Genomic DNA, 20,170 nt, shown 5'->3' on the forward strand with positions numbered 1-20,170 from the left:
CCTGATGCCAACACAGGCTGCTTTTGACTTGAAAACGCATCCTAACCATGAAAGCTTGAAGTAGAATGAATCTCCATAAGCACAAAATATCCTTTTTTTCCTTAAAAAAGGGGTGGGGGGCAACCAGTAGTACTGAGTAAACTTTTAAAGTAGCTAAATTAATGAGTGGATTGAGAGATTTAATGTATCAGTAAATGAGACGTTAAATTTTTTCTGCTCTTTCATTTTTCTTGAACAGAAACACTGTGCTGGACAGCCAGCGTCAACAAAAGCATTATGGAATCACCTCTCCAATTAGCTTGGCATGCCCTAAAGAAATTGATCATATTTACACACAGAAATTAATTGATGCCATGAAACCATTTGGAGTGTTTGAAGATGAGGAAGAATTGAACCATAGGTATGTCATTTAAAAATGCAAAGTATTTTATAGTACATTCTTTAATAATTACTTCTATAAACATATATTCATGTACCAGTGATATCCCTGTGTAGGGATATAAAAATGACAAAATGAAGAGAAAACTTGGCCTTCCTAGAGCTTAGAGGAGGAAACTTAACAATTAGCCAAGTAAGTAAAATAAACACAGTGTTACATGACAGTTGCCGGCTGAGAAAAATGAAGCTGGGAGTGGAGGTTGTCAAGGAAGTCTTCATTGACATTTGAGGGAAATTTTGAAAGTGAGGAAAGAGCTATGTGGATTTGATGGAAGAGCAGTCTAGGCAGAGGCTTGCGTCAGGACTGAACCTGGTATATTTTAAAAAGATAGCAAGATAACCTAGGTATATGACAGAGTGAATAAGAAGGGGAATGTGGGCTTAAAGAAAATGAGATGGGAAGGAGCTTGGAGGGAAAGGTCATTTAGGACCTGAAAACCATTATAAAGGTTTTGGCTTTTACTCTGAGATGGAAAGCTGTTAGGGTTTTGAGCAGCAGATTGACATGATTGATTCATGTTTAACACGGTCACTCTGGCTGCTTTACTGAGAGTAGTCTGCAGAGGGGTCAAAGTCAGAAACAGGGAAACTAATTAGGAGACTGTTCTAATAACCCAAGGAAGAAATGGTGACCGGAACTAGGGGGATGGCAGTGGAGGTGATAAGAGATAGTAGAATTCTGGATGTCTTGTTTAATAACTGGAATGGGGGTTGGTGGGGGGCATCAAGGATGATGCCAAGATTTTTGGTCTCAGCATCTGGAAGGATGGGGTTCCATTACTTGAGAAAGGCTGAGGGAGAAGCAAGTTTGGACAGATCGGGAATTCAGTTTCTCATGTGTTATCTTTGAGATGCCTAAACTTTTTTTTTTAATTTGGATTTGGATATTACGTTGGTTGCAAGTTTGTTTTAATATCAAATTGCTTTTATTAAGTTAAATTTTATAAAAAATTAGCCAATAAATAATTTGCCTGTTTTTATTATCCAAAAACTTGTAACTGTCAATGAGAGTGCTGACTTCTACTGTTACCACACTGAATTGATTTTATTCCATAGTAAGGCCAAGAAAGTTGACAGTTCAGTTGGCCTCTGCAGCCTTATTGAAGGTAATTTTGATTTTTTTTTTAACTAGGCTTTTTGAATTTTGAAAAAATAGCTCAAAAACCAAAATACTATCATCACATTTATCGTCTCTTTGGAACTCTTAGGAACCTAAGAATGCCAAAGAGATGTGCCTTGTGTCAACAGATGTGATAGCATTAGCACGTGTATAATATGCTTTTACTCTAGCACCAACATAAAGGTACTGCCTATAAGTTTAATTACTTTTAAAAATACTGTTTGTTTTTGGTGGGGGTTTTTTGTTTGTTTTCATCTAAAGCATTTTATTTTTTGTTATAGGCTGGTTGTTCTTGGTAAACTGAACAATCTAGTAAAAGAATGGATTTCTGAGGTCAGTGAGAGTAAGGTAAGACTCTGAATTGAATTCATAGTTTCATTGTGTCCTGGTAACAAAATGCAGAGTTAGAATAATCAAAAACAGACGAAACGTTTTTAGTATACTTGGAGATGAATTGTTCTAGACAGTTGAAGTGAAGAGAAAGTCACTCAGTCATGTCCAGCTCTTTTTCACCCTGTGTACTATATAGTCCATGGAATTCTCCAGGCCAGAATACTGGAGTGGGTAGCCGTTACCTTCTCCAGGGGATCTTCCCAACCCAGAGATCAAACCCAGGTCTCCTGCATTGCACGTGGATTCTTTACCGGCTGAGCCATCGGGGAAGCCCTCTAGACAGTTGAGTCCTAAATAAATGAGGATTTACCCCAGAGGTAGCCAGTGTCTGACCACATTTCCACATAAATGTCTTCCTTGACTCACATGTAGTAAACCAAACTTTAAATACTGAAATTTTAAAAGCCAGATTTCAGAAATCTGGTGAAATAACAGGTGTGACAGCATTGGGCCTTTCTTTGGGCAAGGCCAGAAGAGGCTTGAATGGAATTGGGCTACTCCCCTCTGGTGCCTCATGGTCCCCATTACTCCCTGCTCTCTCAGACATAGCAACTGTCAATTATTAGTTTCTGTGTTTCTTATGTGTATACTTTCCTCATTTGCCTACCTGCCTGGCCTGTGAGACGTTGGAGTTTGCAAACCCTAATTTATAATTAAACTGCTTATTTCCCCTCTAGTAGCTTAACTTTTTTCCTTCTAAAATCAATTACATATCTCTTTGCTTTCTTAGAATCTTTTGAATTCATTTGTTTGGGAATCTTCATTGGCTGTAGTAAAATGAGATAGGGCATGTTCAACTGGATAATACTGTTTGTTCCTTTACTAAGTGGCTCAAACTGTTGTATTTTAAATTTTTAGTTTTAGTTGTGTGTGGTTTTTTAAATAGTTTTCCCATCTCTTAACAGCTATCAGCTGAAAGTTAATGGCTCACAGCAGTAGTGTCTCTGTAAAATCCCTTTCTGCCCATTAATTTTCATCAGTTTAGAAATTACACACCTGTTAGAATTCTTTTACAACTTTTATTTCCTTTTATAACCTTTAATATGTGTATAAAATTGGTTCTTTCAAGCAGTGGGCTCTCAATAAGGTTATGAGGGACTGTGCTAAGTCTATAGTCATTGAGTTTATATAAATGGTCTTTACACTATTGACTTTTTCTGCCAAATGACTATCTGGCTCATGTTTGAGCTCACAGCAAGGTTATCAATAGTTAAAGTTTTCTGTTAAGTTGAATTCTGAGCAGATGAAATGCTAGTCATGAGTAATTAAAAAAATCATGCTTGTTTCTCTGCTACTAGCTGATCAACTCTTTAATAATCTTGTCTTATTCACTTGCACAACCTCAGGACAGAGCTCAGGCATTGAATGAATGTTGGGGAACCTGTTGTCTCTGTCTATAATCAGCCCATAATTGCTGTGGGTATGCAAACCAGATACACAACTTGCTAGAACTGATTTAAAATCAGAGTAACAAGCTTTTTGACTTCTTGTGTTGTCTTTATGTCATGTAATGTGGTTATACTGAGGTCTTTGCTCTCATACATATTCCAGGATACATCAAGGGAAGTCAAGTGTTAACTATTCACAAAAAAGGGCTAGATACTTTATTCAGAGATGCACCTAACTAATTTTCTTACTGGGTGGATTTTTTGCACCTAAAAGAAAAATTAGTAGAATCTGTTTCAAGGTCAAAGGTTTTTTTAAATTTTTAAAAATTGCTTTCCCCTCATTTTATTTACATCAGTACTTTAATTTACAAATTTCACTAGCTGGTTTCCATTTAATTCCTAGGCATAAAACCATTGTTTAAAATTTGAGGCATTACCACTATTTGATCTTTTTTTTTAAGCAAATAAAACAGTTTTTTTTAAAAATTTAATTGGTTTTAGCATCTTCCTTTGCATAGACATAGTGATTAGTCATTTTCAACATCATAATTCTGTCATTTATACCTATTTTATATGGGAAATATCCAAAGGATTTGAGTTAGATCAAATATCATTTTAATATTCTGTGCATAGTTGCAATATTTAAACAATCTAGAACTCCAAATCATTTTAGTTAAATACTGTGGTTTGTGGTGAAAATGTTTTGCTCTGTTTATCACTTTCTCATAAATCATGAAAGAATCATGCTTTTCAAAGTGGGAAGGTAAACTCAACAGGGCTTCTCTATCCTTTTGTTTCATGTTAGTCATTAATAATTTTATTAACTCCTTTCTAGCTATAAAATTTGTGGTACTCTTGAAACATACCTGTTAAACAGAGAAAGTAACAAACATAATATCCTGTTATACAGATGTTTTAATCTAATTAGCATATACTAACTACTCTTTGGAACTTGGACTAGGCATTTGGGGGAAATGCCTAGAAATAGTAGATATAGTTCTCACCTTCAAGGAATGTAAATATAGTTGAAGTGATGGAACTAACATACAGGGAAGAAGAAAAGTAAATGTAGTACGAAAGAGCACATGGGAAAAGAGCTTCTTATAAAGAGGTGGATAATCAAAGAATGCTTCATGAGGAACATGGGATTTGAAGTGAACTTTGAAAAATAGGTGGAATTGAGATAGCAGAAAGGAGAGCAATCATTTGAGGCAAAAGTGAAAGTGTTAGTCACTCAGTCATGTCTGACTCTTTGCAACCCTGTGGACTGTATGTAGCCCGCCAGGCTCCTCTGTCCATAGGATTTTCCAGGCAAGAATACTGGAGTGGGTTGCCATTCCCTTCTCCAGGGGATCTTCCCAACCCAGGGATCAAACCCAGGTCTGCTGCATTACAGGCAAATTCTTTACCAGCTGAGCCACCAAACGGTTGGCCCATTTGAGGCAAGGAAAATGGCAAATGCAATGGGAAGGAGACTAGGTTATGTAACATGTTGGCAGTTGGAGCTTCAGAAGGGAAGATCAAGAAACAAGGCAAGAAAGATCCTACTTTTCTCTTCTCCGCCATCCTATGTGCGGTTGAGTTCTCTCCTCACCATGTCTTCTCACAAGACTTTCAGGATCAAGCAATTCCTGGCCAAGAAACAAAAGCAGAATCGTCCCATTCCTCAGTGGATTCGAATGGAAACTGGCAATAAAATCAGGTACAACTCCAAGAGAAGACATTGGAGAAGAACCAAGCTGGGTCTGTAAGAAGTGGTCTTAACGTGTGGCACACATGTTAAGACCACTTTTTTAAGCAGCCAAATCACAGTGAGAACATCACTACTGTAATGCTTGGCTCCTGATGTTTCTTATTTCCTCGCTATCAGTCTGAGACTCAGTAATAAATATGAAATATTGGGAAAAAAATGAAAGATCCTTAAGAGCATACCATCGAAGTCCTTGGGATCCAAGGATCAGTATCCAGAAAAGAATGCATTGGCAAGTTTTGAGCAAAAGAGTTATGTGATAGAGTTAAAAATATCAGCCAATGAACTTTTTACAAAATGGGATTTAGAAATAAAGACTAATGGCAAGAGAGTAACTTATGATACTATTAAATAGCACAGAATGGAGGTGGGTGGGGAGGAAGTGACATGTAAGGGATATAATTTAAGACTTAGTAATCCAGGAAAAACAATAATGACTTATAGGTACGGTCAGTAAGGAAAATGAGGAACAGCAAAAGTGAACTCAGAAGGAGGGATACCTGGTTTATCATAGGATGTTTTTTGTTAGGTATCAGTCATGGTTACTGAAGTGAATCAGAAAGTGTGAGTGAAAGTATCTGATGGGCAGTTAGAACTGGCTCTACAGAGAGATGAAAAGTAGCATTGTAATTCTGATACACCCCAAAATATGTAAAGTTGTTAGATTACGTCTCATGAGGAGATCATTTTAAGAATGACCCCACTTTCTTGCAGAAATATTATGGAGCTAGAATCAAGAAATTAAGCATATCTGTCACAAAAACTAAAGGGAAGATGGAATTAGTCAACTATGGTAACTAGAGAGCTGAAAGTGCATTAATTTAGTAGTTGAGGGTTCTACTGTTGAGAGTCACCAAGGAGTCAAAGACAGGCAGTTGAAGGGGACAAGTAAGGTCAAATGATAGGAAACATTTTTCTTAAGATAGGGATATATGCATCTGTGTGTGTGTGATATATGCATCTGTGTGTGTCCCCTCAGTCGTGTCTGACTCTGTGACTCCATGGACTGTAGCATGTCAGACTCTTCTGTACATGGGATTTACCCAGCAAGAATACTGCGATGGGTTACCACTTCCTCCTCCAGGGGATCTTCTTGACCCAGGGATCTTGTATCTCCTGCATTGGTAGGCAGATTCTTTACCACTGTGCCACCAAAGAAGCCCATGTATGCATGTATACTAGAGACAAATCTGTTTTGTCTGTCCTCTGAGCATACCTTCACTACTTCAAGCTACAATCAAAAAACTATAAATCTCAGCTCACTAAATTTGACAGATGTAGTTTGTATCAGTAGCATTTAGGCAGTTTTTTTTAAAAAATTGAGGTGTAGTTTATTTACAATATATCAGTGTTAGGTGTACAACATAGTGGTTTGCAATTTTTAGAGGTATACTCCACTTAAAATTGTTTTACAGTATGGCTATGTTCCCTGTGCTGTACAGCATGTCCCTGCACTTTATTTTATACACAGTAGTTTGTACCTCTTAGTCCTCTACCCCTGTTGTGCCCCTCTCCCCACTGGTAACCACTCTTAGTTCTCTGTATCTACAAGTCTGTTTCTTGCTGTTATAGTCACTTGTTTTTTTACATTCGCATGTAAGGAATAACATACAATATTTGTCTTTCTCTGTCTGACTTACATAAGCATAGTACCCTTGAAATCCATCCATGTTGTTGCACATGGCAAAATTTTATTTTTTTATGGCTGAGTAGTATTCCATTATACACGCATTACATCTTTATCCATTCTTCTGTTGATGGACATTTAGGTTGCTTCCATGTCTTGGCTACTGTAAATAATGCTGCTCTGATCATGAGGGTAGTCAGTCTTGTTTGACTCTGCAACCCTATGGGCTGTAGCACGCCAGGCTTCCCTGTTCATCACCAGCTCCCACAGCTTGCTCAAACTCATGTCCATCAAGTCAGTTATGCCATCCAACCATCTCATCCTCTGCTGTCCCCTTCTCCTCCCACCTTCAGTCTTTCCCAGCATCAGCGTCTTTTCAAATGAGTCAGTTCTTCCTATTAGGTGGCTGAAGTATTGGAGTTTCAGCATCAGTCTTTCCAATGAATATTCAGGACTGATTCCCTTTACTATGGACAGGTTGGATATCCTTGCTGTCCAAGGGAGTCTCAAGAGTCTTCTCCATCACCACAGTTCAAAAGCATCAATTCTTTGGCGCTCAGCATTCTTTATAGTCCCACTCTCACATCCATACATGACCACTGGAAAAACCACAGCCTTGACTGTACAGACCTTTGTCAGCAAAGTGATGGCTCTACTTTTTAATATGCTGTCTAGGTTGGTCGTAGCTTTTCTTCCAAGGAGCAAGTGTCTTTTGATTTCATGGCTGCAGTCACCATTTGCAGTGATTCTGGAGGCCAAGAAAATACGGTCTATCACTGTTTCCATTGTTTCCCCATCAACTTGCCATGAAGTGATGGGACCAGATGCCATGATCTTCATTTTTTGAATGTTGAGTTTTAGGCCAGCATTTTCACTCCCCTCTTTCACCTTCATCAAGAGGCTCTTAGTTCCGCTTCGCTTTCTGCCATTAGGGTGGTATCATCTGCATATCTGAGATTGTTGATATTTCTCACAGCAATTTTGATTCCAGCTTGTGCTTCATCCAGCCCCACACTTATGATATATTCTGCACAGGAGCTAAATAAGCAGGTGACAATATATAGCCTTGACATACTCCTTTCCCAATTTATATATGTTACAATTTAGATATGTACCCAATATGAGGGTATATATCTTTTTGAATTAATGTTTTTATTTTCTTCCAATATATTCCCAGGAGTGTGATCCAGTAATTGCTGGATCATATGGTAGCTCTAATTTAGTTTTTTTAAGGAACCTTCCAATTGTTTTCTACAGTGATTGCGCCAATATATTGATAGATTCTCATAAATAGTTTATAAGGATTATTTTTTCACATCCTCACCAGTGTTTATTAGAGCACTTTTAAAGCTAAATAATTTGAATGATTGAATGCCTTTTATATTTTTTATTTTATTTTAGAATCTTCCACCTTCTGTTGTGGCTACTGTTGGTGGAAAGATTTTTACTTTTGGCTCCTATAGACTTGGAGTACACACCAAAGGTAATTCCTTTTCTGTGTTTTACTGGTAAGAACTTTGAATAACAAACTTATTTATTGTTTATAATTAGAAAATACAGGGGGGGAAATTCCCATTATCTCATCACTCAGAGTTCATCAGTGTTAACATTTTCCTATACTCATCTTACATAGTTTCTTCTGTATGTTTTTGTTTATAAAAATGTAACACATACTCAATATACTGTTTTTAATAATACTTTGATTTGCAGGAGCTGACATTGATGCACTTTGTGTAGCCCCAAGACATGTAGAGAGATCTGATTTTTTTCAGTCTTTTTTTGAAAAGTTGAAACATCAAGATGGCATTAGAAACTTAAGAGTAAGTATCCTCTGTTATTTAACATTTTGAATCTATTAACAAATAACAGCAAAAGCTGGGGCTTGTGATGACTGATACATTTAAGAAGTTGCTGTATCTTAAAACGTGGGCTTTTTTTTTTAATTGGAGGATAATTGCTTAAAATGTTGTATTGATCTCTGTCATACAATGTGAATTGGCCATAAGTATAGATATGTATCTTCTCCCTCCCTCCCCATCCCCACCCCATTCCTCTGGGTTGTCATAGAACGCCAGAGTGAAGTCCCTGTGTTACACAGCAGCTCGTGTAGTGTATATATGCCAGGGTTACTGTCTCGGTTTCTCCCCCACCTCTTCCCCACTCTCTGTCCACCACAAGTCCGTTCTCTGTGTCTGCCCTGCAGATAAGTTCACCAGTACCGTTTTTCTAGGTTCCATATTTGAGTTAACATAGGATATTTGTTTCTGTTTTTCTGACTGACTTCACTCTTCACTCACTTAATGGGCTCTAGGTTCATCCACCTAAGTTCAGCTGACTCAGATTTGTTCCTTTTAAAGATTAATATTCCATTATATATAAAAACATGACCTTTTTAGTTCTATAGATCTTGATTGAGTCTAAAATCTGCTGCTGCTGCTGCTAAGTCGCTTCAGTCATGTCCGACTCTGTGCGACCCCATAGACGGAAGCCCACCAGGCTCCCCCGTCCCTGGGATTCTCCAGGCAAGAACACTGGAGTGGGTTGCCATTTCCTGCTCCAATACATGAAAGTGAAAAGGGAAAGTGTAGTCGCTCAGTCGTGTCCAGCTCTTCTCGACCACATGGACTGCAGCCTACCAGGCTCCTTCGTCCATGGGATTCTCCAGGCAAGAGCACTGGAGTGGGGTACCATTGCCTTCTCCAGTCTAAAATCTACCACATATTAAATAGTGGATTTTGGTCAAGTTACCTATTCTCTCTGAGTCTGTTTCCTTAGCTGTAAAATGACAATCTAGTGATAACTTTCTTATAAAGTTTTTTGGAGGATTGATGAGATAATTTACATAAATCAGTTACTGTAATATCTGGTAAATGGTTGTTGCCTATAAAATTGTGGCTCCTATTATGTGTAAGGTTCTATTAGTAACTCTTTAGTGTGTATAGCTAGCTATTCATTCAGCAAATAAAATTTCAGCAGTGATTCATCCGATATGGCCTTGGTCCCACAAATACAAGAGTAAACAAAATATAGTTTATGGGATGGAGGGATTGGGGCAACTAAACATTTTATTTAGTTATTTATTTTTTATTTTTGCCGTGCTGGGTTTTCATTGCTGCTCATGGGCTTTCTCCGTTGTGGCGAGCTGAGGGGCTACTCCTCATTGCAGCCCTCGGCTTCTCACTGCAGTGGCTTGTCTTGTTGCAGAGCACAGGCTCTAGGCACCTGGTCCCAGTAGTTGTGGGGCACAGGCTTTGTTGCTCCAAAGCATGTGGAATCTTCTCCAGCCAGGGGTCGAATGTGTGTCCCCTGCATTGACAGGCAGATTCTTAACCACTGGACCACCAGGCAAGTCCAACAAACGGTTTTGATGTAATTTCAAGTGCTTGGATAAGGTGAAGCTCAGAGGATCTTGTTATTTGGGTTTCTGGGAATGGAGGAGGAGGTTAAGAATTCATTAGGTGGAGGAATTAGGAGGGCTTAGAGAAACATTCCTACTAAATCCAAACTGTATAGATTTTTTTGCTAAATTAGTGATGAGATCTGATACTTTAACTTTTTACACTAGTGCTCTTGGTAAATAATCAGTTTTCAATTTAAGTTCCAACAAATAGTAAATACCCAAATGATAGCATTTTTCCCTGCCAGTTTCTGATGAGTATTTTTGGAAGGATAATAACTTAGATAACTACTCTGATGGATATCTTGCATATCTTAGATAACACAGTCACAATGTAGAAGTGCTTGCCTACCTAGAATGAGAAACCAAGAAAATTTTCATATTTTCTACTGAGTTAGAAATTGGGAGAAAAAGTATTCACATTATTGGCATTTGGAAAGAACAGAGAAAAGATTACACCTTATTTGTTGTAATTGTTTTCTTCTTTTGCAGGCTGTAGAAGATGCCTTTGTTCCTGTTATAAAATTTGAATTTGATGGAATTGAAGTAAGTGTTATCTATTTTTCTGACTTTACAGTTGAACTATTTAACTTGTATGGGGTGTTTTTTCGGTACTGTTTTGTATTTTTTAAAAATCAGATTTACATAGGCCCATATTTTAAGGAATCAAATAGTCTAGTCATGGTGAATCCTTCCTCACCATGGAAGATGAACCAACTTCTATCCCTGCTCCCGTTATTTTTATACACATCCGTCTCATTCCGATAATCTCCTAAAATAATTATATTATTATAGTTTTAGTTAGAGCAGTATTGATTGTTTTTGTTATTATCATCTTATAATACTGTTCAAAACTAAGCACAAAATGTACTAAGGTTACCATTCTTTGCTATGTGACTTGTTTTCTTGGAAGTTAATGTTCTGTGTTTTGTTTCCTTGATTTTTATACTTTTACTAATTCAAACTTAGTCTCTCCTGGTTGTCTAAATCTCCATTAAATAGGTTTGGATTTCTCAGGTGTTCTGTCATTAATATCTTGGGAAAATGTCTCACTGATTGTTCTCATCTATTCAGATGTACTCTGACTGGTCTCCATTAGTGATACACAGCTGTCACCCTGACTTCTCTCTTCACTGATCCTGGGGTTTCCTTTTGCTTCTCTAGTTTTCTTTTCTCTTGACTTGCTCTCATTTTAGAGGCACTCATCCACCAGCTTCCCTAAAAAGAGCACATATTTTTGAGATCTTGCATGTTTAAAAATGTCTTTATTCTATTCTCACACCAAATTGATATGTTGGCTAAGTATAGAGTTCTAGGTGGGAAATAATTTTACTTAGGATTTTGAAGGCATTGTTTGCTTCCTTGTCATCTAGTTCCCATACTCTGTTGAGGAATGTGAAACCAATTTGATTCCTCATCCTTTTTATGTGACCTGTTCTGTCTTTTTGGCCACTGTGTGGTTTTCTTTTTGCCACCTGGTCTTCATCATTATAAAATTCATGGTAATACACTTTGTTTTGCCACGTGTCTTTACAAACAAATGTGCTAAGGCACTCAGTTCCTTTGATTTGGAAATACCTGTCCTTCAGCTCTTGGAAATTGTATTGAATTCTGTTGTGTTTCCTGCCTTTGTTTTCTTTCCTCCTGGAACTCCTAACATTTTTGCACCCCCAGGATTGCCTTTTTTTAAAAAAAAACAAAACAAAAAAACTTCTTACTTCCTACTTATAACTGTGTCTTCATATTTTGTTCTCCTTTTTGGGCTTGTCTCATCTTTTAAACTTTCCTTTTGTTCATTTCTGCCATCATACTTTATTTTCTAAGAATGCTTTTTTATTCTTTTAGTGTTCCTTTTTATTTATGAGTTTATTTACAGCTTCTTGTCCTTATTTCCTAGATAAACGTTTTTTGTGCTTTCTTAGATCTGCTCAGTCTGTTACATTTGTCCAACAACATTTGTTTTCCAGCTTTCATAGTTTTTGCTGTTGTCTCCTACTGTGTTCTTTGACCTAGTAGGTTATGCCTTTAAAAACAATAACACTAGAACACAACAAAACAAAATTTTGCCAGTATTTTAGTGGGCTTTCAAGAGGGAATGAAAGTAAATGTGTTGAATCTGCCATCTTTATCTAGAAATTTCACTCATATGGTTTTGATTTTTTGTTTTTTAAATGCTTGGCAAAATTAAAATGCTTTCCCTTCATTTGAAAACTGTTCTCCCAAAATGTTGCAGTGATTTTCCAATGTGGTGTTGCCTGCATAGGCCTTTGGAAATTTTGGTAGAACTTACCAAACTAGTAATTAGAACTTTTTACATTTTTGAGATGGGAAAGACAGGAAGAATGGACTAGGAGAAAAAGTAATATTTCTCTTTTTCATTTTTCCAAAGATTGATTTAGTCTTTGCAAGATTGGCAATACAGACCATATCAGAAAATTTAGATCTAAGAGATGACTCTCGACTGAGAAGCCTTGATATAAGGTGTATTCGCAGCCTAAATGGTAAGCTTCTAAAAAGAAATTTCAGAAACCTGCTTGAAAATAGTTGGACAAATAGAGATCTTTTTGCAAAACTATTGCAAGAATTAGCCTTAGTTTAAAATGATGTACGTTTCTTTATACAAGTAATCTGATCACATTTAACCATCATAAAACACAGATTTGAAATGTTTATAGCAGTGGTTCTCAGGCTTATTCGTGTCAGGACCCCTTTACACTCTAAACATTTTTTGAGGACCTACCCCCAGATCTTCCATTTACGTGAATTATATTTATCAATATATCATGTTAGAAATAAAAACTGAGAAATTTTTAAGGTATTTACTTAGTCCATTTAAAAATAGCTGTGATAAATTTATAAGTGAATATAGATATATTTTTGTGTGAGAATGGCAGGCTTTTGGCATTTTTGTGACTAATATTTTCTCATATCTGCTTTTACTGTCAGAATCATAAAATTTTACTTTGACTGAAGCATAGGGAGAAATTCTGACTTGTTAAATATATGTAATTGGAAAAGGGAGTATTTTAATAGCCTTTCACATAATTGTGGATATTTAATACTACACCAAAACTTGACCAGTGACAGTTTTTTTTCTTTTTAACAGCTTTATTCACGTATAATTATATACTATAAAATCTATCTTTTTTAGGTGTATAATTTAGTAGTCTTAGTATATTCACAGTTGTATACTACAGTAGAATTTTAGAACATTTCTTATCATTCTCAAATGATCCCTCTTACCCATTTGCAGTTATTCCCCTTTTCAACCTCCAGTTGCCGGCAACCACTTCTATCTCTGTAGATTTGCCTTTTCTGAATATTTCATATGAATGGGATCATATAATACGTGGTCTTTTGTGTCTGGCTTCTTTTACTTTGCGTAATGTTTTTGAGGTTTATCCATGTTTGTAGCATACATCAGTAATTTGTTCCCTTTTCTGATGAATTAAAAGTGATCTTTTTTACGTGTTGATTAGAATATAGAACCTGAAACTGTTATCAGTTAACTTTTGTACACTGTTATAAAAGGTCTGCTTGTTACATTAAAATATATTGGTGTGTCTGATTCTTTGAATGGATCTTTTACCCATGCATGATTCTGTCTTATCATGCCTTAGGTATGTGGAAAATACTGGCTCACAAAGTTAATTTGAGTCTTCTAAATATTAACACACATTTTACTATAAAATAATTTTTTAAAAATCACATTCATCACTATCACCACCAATCTCATCAGAAAAGCCTAGGTCTTAGAAAGCTGTCACGCTCATAGTAGCAAATACTAGTTGTCCAAAATTCTGATTTTTACTTGAAAGCTCAAGTTTTATTTCAATAAATTTCATCATTTGTGAGGGGCTCATTTTTTTCATTTTTCTAAAAGTGAGGGGCTCATTTTGTTCATTTTTTTATGAAATGTCTGCTAAATACCCAAAAATGAATAACCACAGTTGTCTGTCAGTCATTCTTCCTACTAAAACTGATGTTCCCTGAATAAAAGAACATAGTTAGCTTACCTTGAACACGTTCAGACATCACCACACAAGTTCCTCTCCTGTTTTCTAACTGCAAACTTGTGGTGAAGATAATATTGTCTACTAGTACACTTTGTTGGCACAGCTTTGATTCACTGCTTAGATCCCAGAAGTTTTACCCAACACTGGTTTCACACCATGAGTGCAAATTTAACATGGTGAAACAGTCAAAGGACACATTAATATTACAAAAATAGATTTGACCTAACAGTCCCCAGAGTCCACTGACCACACCTTAAGAACTACTGGTTTATAGTATCTTCTTTAACTTAATCATTGTGTTTTGCTATATTTCCAGAGAGCAGCAATAGATTACAGTATTTGTGGACAAGGTTTGCATTAAAGCAATAATAGTTTTCTAACCTAGAGGCATTTGACTAACAGTAAAGCCAGATGTGGAAAAAAATAATATATTTCAGATTCATCTCTTATTTTAATATTAGATTGCATTACCCATGTGCTGTGTGATTCTTTATAAGCAAAGTGATTTCTGTTATATAAGGGCTAAATTTACATGGAGAAATTAAACTTCATATTTTATTATCTTTGATATTTTTAGCATTTGAGAGTTGAAGTTAAAAGGCTGTTTGAATTAACTGGAATTTGTTGCATAATGAAAAATGAATGCTTTATGTTTTTCAGGATGTAGAGTTACTGATGAAATTTTGCATTTAGTGCCAAATAAAGAAACTTTCAGACTCACCCTAAGAGCAGTTAAACTATGGGCAAAACGTAAGTATCCAGAGTCTTTAATTTTACCTTAAGTTATAAAATTATAATTTTCAGTTGTTCATGGTAGACAGACATAGGAAACTACTCTGGGGGATTGAGGTACAGTACGTTTTGGAGGGGCTGTTTCTTTTTCAGATGTGACTCTTCTTTTCTTCCATAGATGAAAACTAAAAGCCCCTGACTCTACATCTTAGGTTTCAACTAGGGAGTTAGAATGAGTTAGAACTTGAAGAGTAAAATCCTTACTTATCTTCAAGTTCTCTGTAGGCAGAACCATCTTAATCATCTTTATCGCCATCGTCAGCAGTCTAGTAGATAATAGGTGTGCAGTAAATTTTTTAAAGGAAGAACCTACAGTGATAGTTTTAACATTTTGTTTTTACCTTACAGCACTCTGTATTGGAGGGCAAAGTAGGAGATAAGATGAGTGACTTAGGGTTACTAATAAGAATGAGCCTGTCATGAAGGTCTGCTTGTTGATTTTAATGTTTCTACGATAGAAAAGAGTTCCAAGCAAATCTTAGGAGAGCAGTTAAACTTTAAACTGTTCCTTAGATGTGAATGTCATGGATAGCAGGTCCTAACAATAATTAACAACTATATTAATTTTCTAGGACGTGGTATTTATTCCAACATGCTGGGATTCCTTGGTGGTGTTTCCTGGGCAATGCTGGTTGCAAGAACTTGCCAATTATATCCAAATGCAGCAGCTTCTACTTTAGTTCATAAGTTCTTCTTAGTTTTTTCCAAATGGTAAGTAGTCATGTACATATTTTCTCTGCTTACTAACTTCTGCCTATGTGTATACTCATTTGGAAATTAAGAGTTATGCATATCCTTTTTCTGTTGTCTTACATTTCTTTTTAAAAGTTAAATTTTAAACATCAAATTTGAGGAAATGATGGGATACCAGATGGTGCTTTCTTCTTGGGGGTCTGTAAATGTGGGCCTGTAGCTAGTGAGAGTGGTCTTTGCTCTGCCAGTTACTAGCTCTATATAGGTTAAAATCTCCTCCTCTGTAAAACAGAGGTGATAACCATAGCTGCTCCATGTATTTGTTAGGAGTATTCTCAATAAATGTTAGCTGTTGCTGTTACTAAATTATCAGAGTTAAGTCCATGAAAGCAAATGAGAAGGAAAGAAAAAATTCAGGTTTAAATTAGTTAAAGTTAATGGGCAAAGCAGTATTTGCCCTTTCAGACATCACTGCTTTAAAATAAGCAGCTTTTAACATTTCATGTAGTTCCTGAAATGAGGTCTTACATGAGTTTATTTTCCTATTTCATGTTAGGGAATGGCCAAATCCTGTGCTGCTGAAGCAACCGGAAGAAAGCAATTTGAATTTGCCAGTTTGGGATCCTCGGGTATGTAACTTATTAAAGCTTTCTAGGAAAAGGACACTTTTGTAAAGTGAAATCTAGTTAAGGATAATTCCCCTTGTTCCTGTTCATCTTCCTTCTATGTGACTATAGTCCTTTCCCTCCCTCTGCTGTGTTTTTTGGTGCAGATAATTTGTGTCTCCAATGCTGATCCAAATGTTACAGCATTAAAAATCACCTGTATAAGTCTTGATGAGTCAGGATGTCATCATCAGTTGTTTAAAGCTGTCTTACAAGTATTTAGTTACTAATAATAAAATACTGACATATATAAAACATGTACTTTGCAGTACAGTTTAAAGCAGATTCATGGTCTCACAATAGCAGAACTCTACCCTTGCATTTTAATTTGCTTTTAGAGTACTCATTCCTGGGTAACCAAGGGGAAGGTGTGGAAAGAGGATAGAGGACCATTGGACCAGATAATCCTCTTTGCACTTACTATTATATTTCCTTGGTTCTAAAAGACCATTGTTTATAAAGTGTACCATCAATTTAAGTTTGACTGTCATACACATCTGACTTCAGAAATTAATGTAGTTGGGGAGGGGAAATGTTTTTCTTAGAATTGAGGAAATGTAGTATTAAAATATATTTCATATTCTTCAGACTTGTGGGGAAATGAAGTGAGGACAACTGAAATAGGAGACTAGATCAGTTATTCTGCTTCTAATTTCACAGGTAAATCCATCAGATAGGTATCATCTCATGCCCATAATCACCCCTGCCTACCCACAACAGAATTCTACGTATAATGTGTCCACATCAACTCGAACAGTAATGGTAGAAGAATTTAAACAAGGTAAACCTGTTAGCCCTGTTGCCCTATACATATTCCCACAAGTTTTGGTTGACAACAATTTTATTCTATTGCAGTTATGCCTTTTATTTCTAAAAATTCTTTCAAATGTGTATTTTTTCAGTAATTGGTTTTGCAGAGTATGTGATAATATTAAAAGGCCAAAAATGGAGCCACTCCAGTCTGGTTGAAATTGACTTTTGTGTTCTAAGAAAGAATATAATAAATTTATACTTTTTTTTTTTAACTTAGTGATTTGGTGGGGTTAGAGCTTTTGAGGGAAGGGTAATACAGGATCTATGATGCTGAGTTTTCAGAATCTGTGTTTCTTTCTCTATTTAGGTCTTGCAGTCACAGATGAAATTCTTCAGGGGAAATCAGATTGGTCCAAACTACTTGAGCCACCAAATTTTTTCCAAAAGTATAGGTATTTGAAATTTTGCATTTTGTGTGTGTGTAAGAGAGAATATTAAACTTACAAAGTTAATACATAATAGGTGACAGTTGTCACTTGAATAGTTCAAGTGAGATAGAGAATAGGTTAGCAGAAACTGGGTGATAAAGTCTATACTCTAGTAGTATCAACCCAGTATTTGTGGGGTTTTGGTTTTAGTGAATTGTTTTTAATTAGAGGGTCTAGAATTAATTTTGTGAAAATCAGAGCATGTTTTAATTTTCATAAATGTGTGCCTGTGTTAGCTTTTTTGTTCATTGGGAGGGAGAAAGAAAAAGTAATGATGGAAAGGCAGACTCTAACAGTAATTTCTGGCTTTTCCCCCCTCGATTGTCACTGAAAATTCTTCACAGACATTATATAGTATTGACTGCCAGTGCATCAACAGAAGAAAATCATCTAGAGTGGTAAGGCATTTCAAGTTCTCTGCCTACTATGTAATGATAACATATTTATATGATGCTTTATCATTTCTAAAACACTTTCTTACTTTTCAGTTATTAAATATTATAGTGACTGTTGTACTTGACCATGGAGTATCAGTGTTTAAGAAATGCTATCAAATTAATGTTTCAGAATTGAAAATGACATAAGGATATATGCACAGACTTTTGCTATTTGTCACTTCTCAGAGTCAGATTTAAGCAAAATTGTGAGGCATTTGAATGATTCTGATACCTAGTATATAACCATAATGTCTATACAGACACATATATATACACACATGCTCCAGTCATGACTATTTTATGGCCCTAAAAGGCAGTATTTTAGATCAAGAATGCATGAAATAGATCTGTCCTTCTTGAAAAAGAAAGGGGAGGAAACAGAATTCACTAAGTAACTTTTCATTTACTTGAATGGTATTCTCAACAGGGTTTAATACATTGGACTGAATTTTTTTAATGAACATGTAAAGCTAGATTTAGAAAATGCAGAGGAACCAGTGATCCAGTTGCCAAAAATCATTTGGATCATAGAAAAAGCAAGGGAATTCCACAAGAATATCTACTTCTGCTTCATTGACCATGCTAAAGCCTTTGACTGTTGTGTGGATCACAACAAACTGGAAAATTCTGAAAGAGATGGAAATACCAGACCACTTTACCTGCCTCCTGAGAAACCTGTATACAGGTCAAGAAGCAACAGTTAGTACTGGACATGGAACAACAGACTGGTTCAAAATTGAGAAAGAGAGTATTCAAGGCTGTATATTGTCACCCTGCTTATTTAATTTATATGCAGAATACACCATAAGTGCTTGCCTGGATGAATCACAAGCTGGAATCAAGATAGCTGTGAGAAATATCAACAACCTCAGATATGCAGATGATACCACCCTAATGGCAGAAAGCAAAGAGAAACTAAAGAGCCTCTTGATGAAAGTGAAAGAGGAGAGTGAAAAAGCTGGCTGAAAACTCATCATTCAAAAAATGAAGATCATGGCCCCATCACTTCATGGGAAATAGATGGGGAAACAATGGAAACAGTGATAGACTGTATTTTCTTGGGCTCCAGAAACACTGCAGATGATGACTGCAGCCATGAAATCAAAAGACGCTTGCTCCTTGGAAGAAAAGCTAGACAGCATATTAAAAAGTAGAAACGTCACTTTGCTGACAAAGGCCTGTATAGTCAAGGCTGTGGTTTTTCCAGTGATCGTGTATGGATGTGAAGTTGGACCATAAAGAAGGGTGAGCACCAAATAATTGATGGTTTCAAACTGTGGTGCTGGAGATGACTCTTGAGAATCCCTTGGATAGCAGGGAGATCCAAGCAGTCAGTCCCAAAGGAAATCAGTCCTGAATATTTACTGGAAGGACTAAAGCTGAAACTCCAATACTTTGGCCACCTGATGCGAAGAGCCAACTCATTGGAAAAGACACAGATGATGGGGAAGATTGAAGGCAGGAGGAGAAGGGGACAGCAGAGGATAAGATGGTTAGATGGCATACTGACTCAATGGACATGAGTTTGCTCAAACTCTGGTAGATAGTAAAGGACAGGGAAGCCTAGTGTGCTGCAGTCCATGGAGTCACAGAGTCAGACACGACTTAGCAACTGAACAACAAAATCGTCATAGCTAATATGCTATTTGGTTTACTTGGATATAGCTTCCACATTTAACATTGAAAATTCTTGTCTGTGTTTTTATTTTAGGGTTGGCTTAGTAGAATCTAAAATACGTGTACTTGTGGGAAATTTGGAACGGAATGAATTTATTACTCTTGCCCATGTAAATCCCCAGTCATTCCCAGGAAATAAGGAACATCATAAAGAGTAAGTTAATTATTTTTTAATATTTTATTTCTTAAATAATGTTACCTGACATATGTATATTTAAGATCACTTATAAGATTCCCATGTTACATAGCAGTTATTGCTATGTAACAGGCACTGATGGAGGATGATAAATTGTATACTTGAGCATAAGTGATCATGCATTAAAACTAAGTACATGTTGGGAATTCCATGGTGGCTCAGTGGTTAGGACTCTGACTCTCACTGCCCAGGGCCCAGGTTCAATCCCTGGTCAGGGAACTAAAATCTCACAAGCCACATGATGAGGCCAAAAAAAACCCCAACCAAGTACTTGCTATGTTGGTAGCCCACAGACTTCAACAAAATCTCCATCACAGTCAGTATTTGGAGCATCCTTAAA

At 36.4% G+C, this 20,170-nt stretch overlaps 1 protein-coding gene and 1 pseudogene across 5 annotated transcripts in view; both read left to right on the forward strand.

Annotated features, from left to right (window-relative positions):
* Positions 1-20,170, forward strand: part of PAPOLG (poly(A) polymerase gamma) — a 32,252-nt gene that overhangs the window by 1,948 nt on the left and 10,134 nt on the right. For 3 of the 4 annotated variants that reach the window (XM_005686633.3, XM_005686632.3, XM_018055281.1), the window contains exons 2-14: positions 239-400; positions 1,840-1,906; positions 8,118-8,199; positions 8,427-8,536; positions 10,606-10,659; positions 12,503-12,614; positions 14,790-14,879; positions 15,494-15,632; positions 16,171-16,243; positions 16,940-17,060; positions 17,400-17,484; positions 17,865-17,918; positions 19,669-19,788. In XM_005686633.3, coding sequence (XP_005686690.1) covers positions 239-400; positions 1,840-1,906; positions 8,118-8,199; positions 8,427-8,536; positions 10,606-10,659; positions 12,503-12,614; positions 14,790-14,879; positions 15,494-15,632; positions 16,171-16,243; positions 16,940-17,060; positions 17,400-17,484; positions 17,865-17,918; positions 19,669-19,788 — 1,269 coding nt within the window. The remainder of the gene's footprint in view (positions 1-238; positions 401-1,839; positions 1,907-8,117; positions 8,200-8,426; positions 8,537-10,605; positions 10,660-12,502; positions 12,615-14,789; positions 14,880-15,493; positions 15,633-16,170; positions 16,244-16,939; positions 17,061-17,399; positions 17,485-17,864; positions 17,919-19,668; positions 19,789-20,170) is intronic. The other variant, XM_018055280.1, reaches the window with a different exon arrangement.
* LOC102168358 lies at positions 4,863-5,240 on the forward strand (annotated as a pseudogene). The gene has a single exon (XR_001296266.2). The product of XR_001296266.2 is annotated as a 60S ribosomal protein L39 pseudogene (transcript).

This window comes from Capra hircus, chromosome 11, assembly GCF_001704415.2.
Source record: "Capra hircus breed San Clemente chromosome 11, ASM170441v1, whole genome shotgun sequence".
Taxonomy (NCBI): Eukaryota; Metazoa; Chordata; class Mammalia; order Artiodactyla; family Bovidae; genus Capra; species Capra hircus.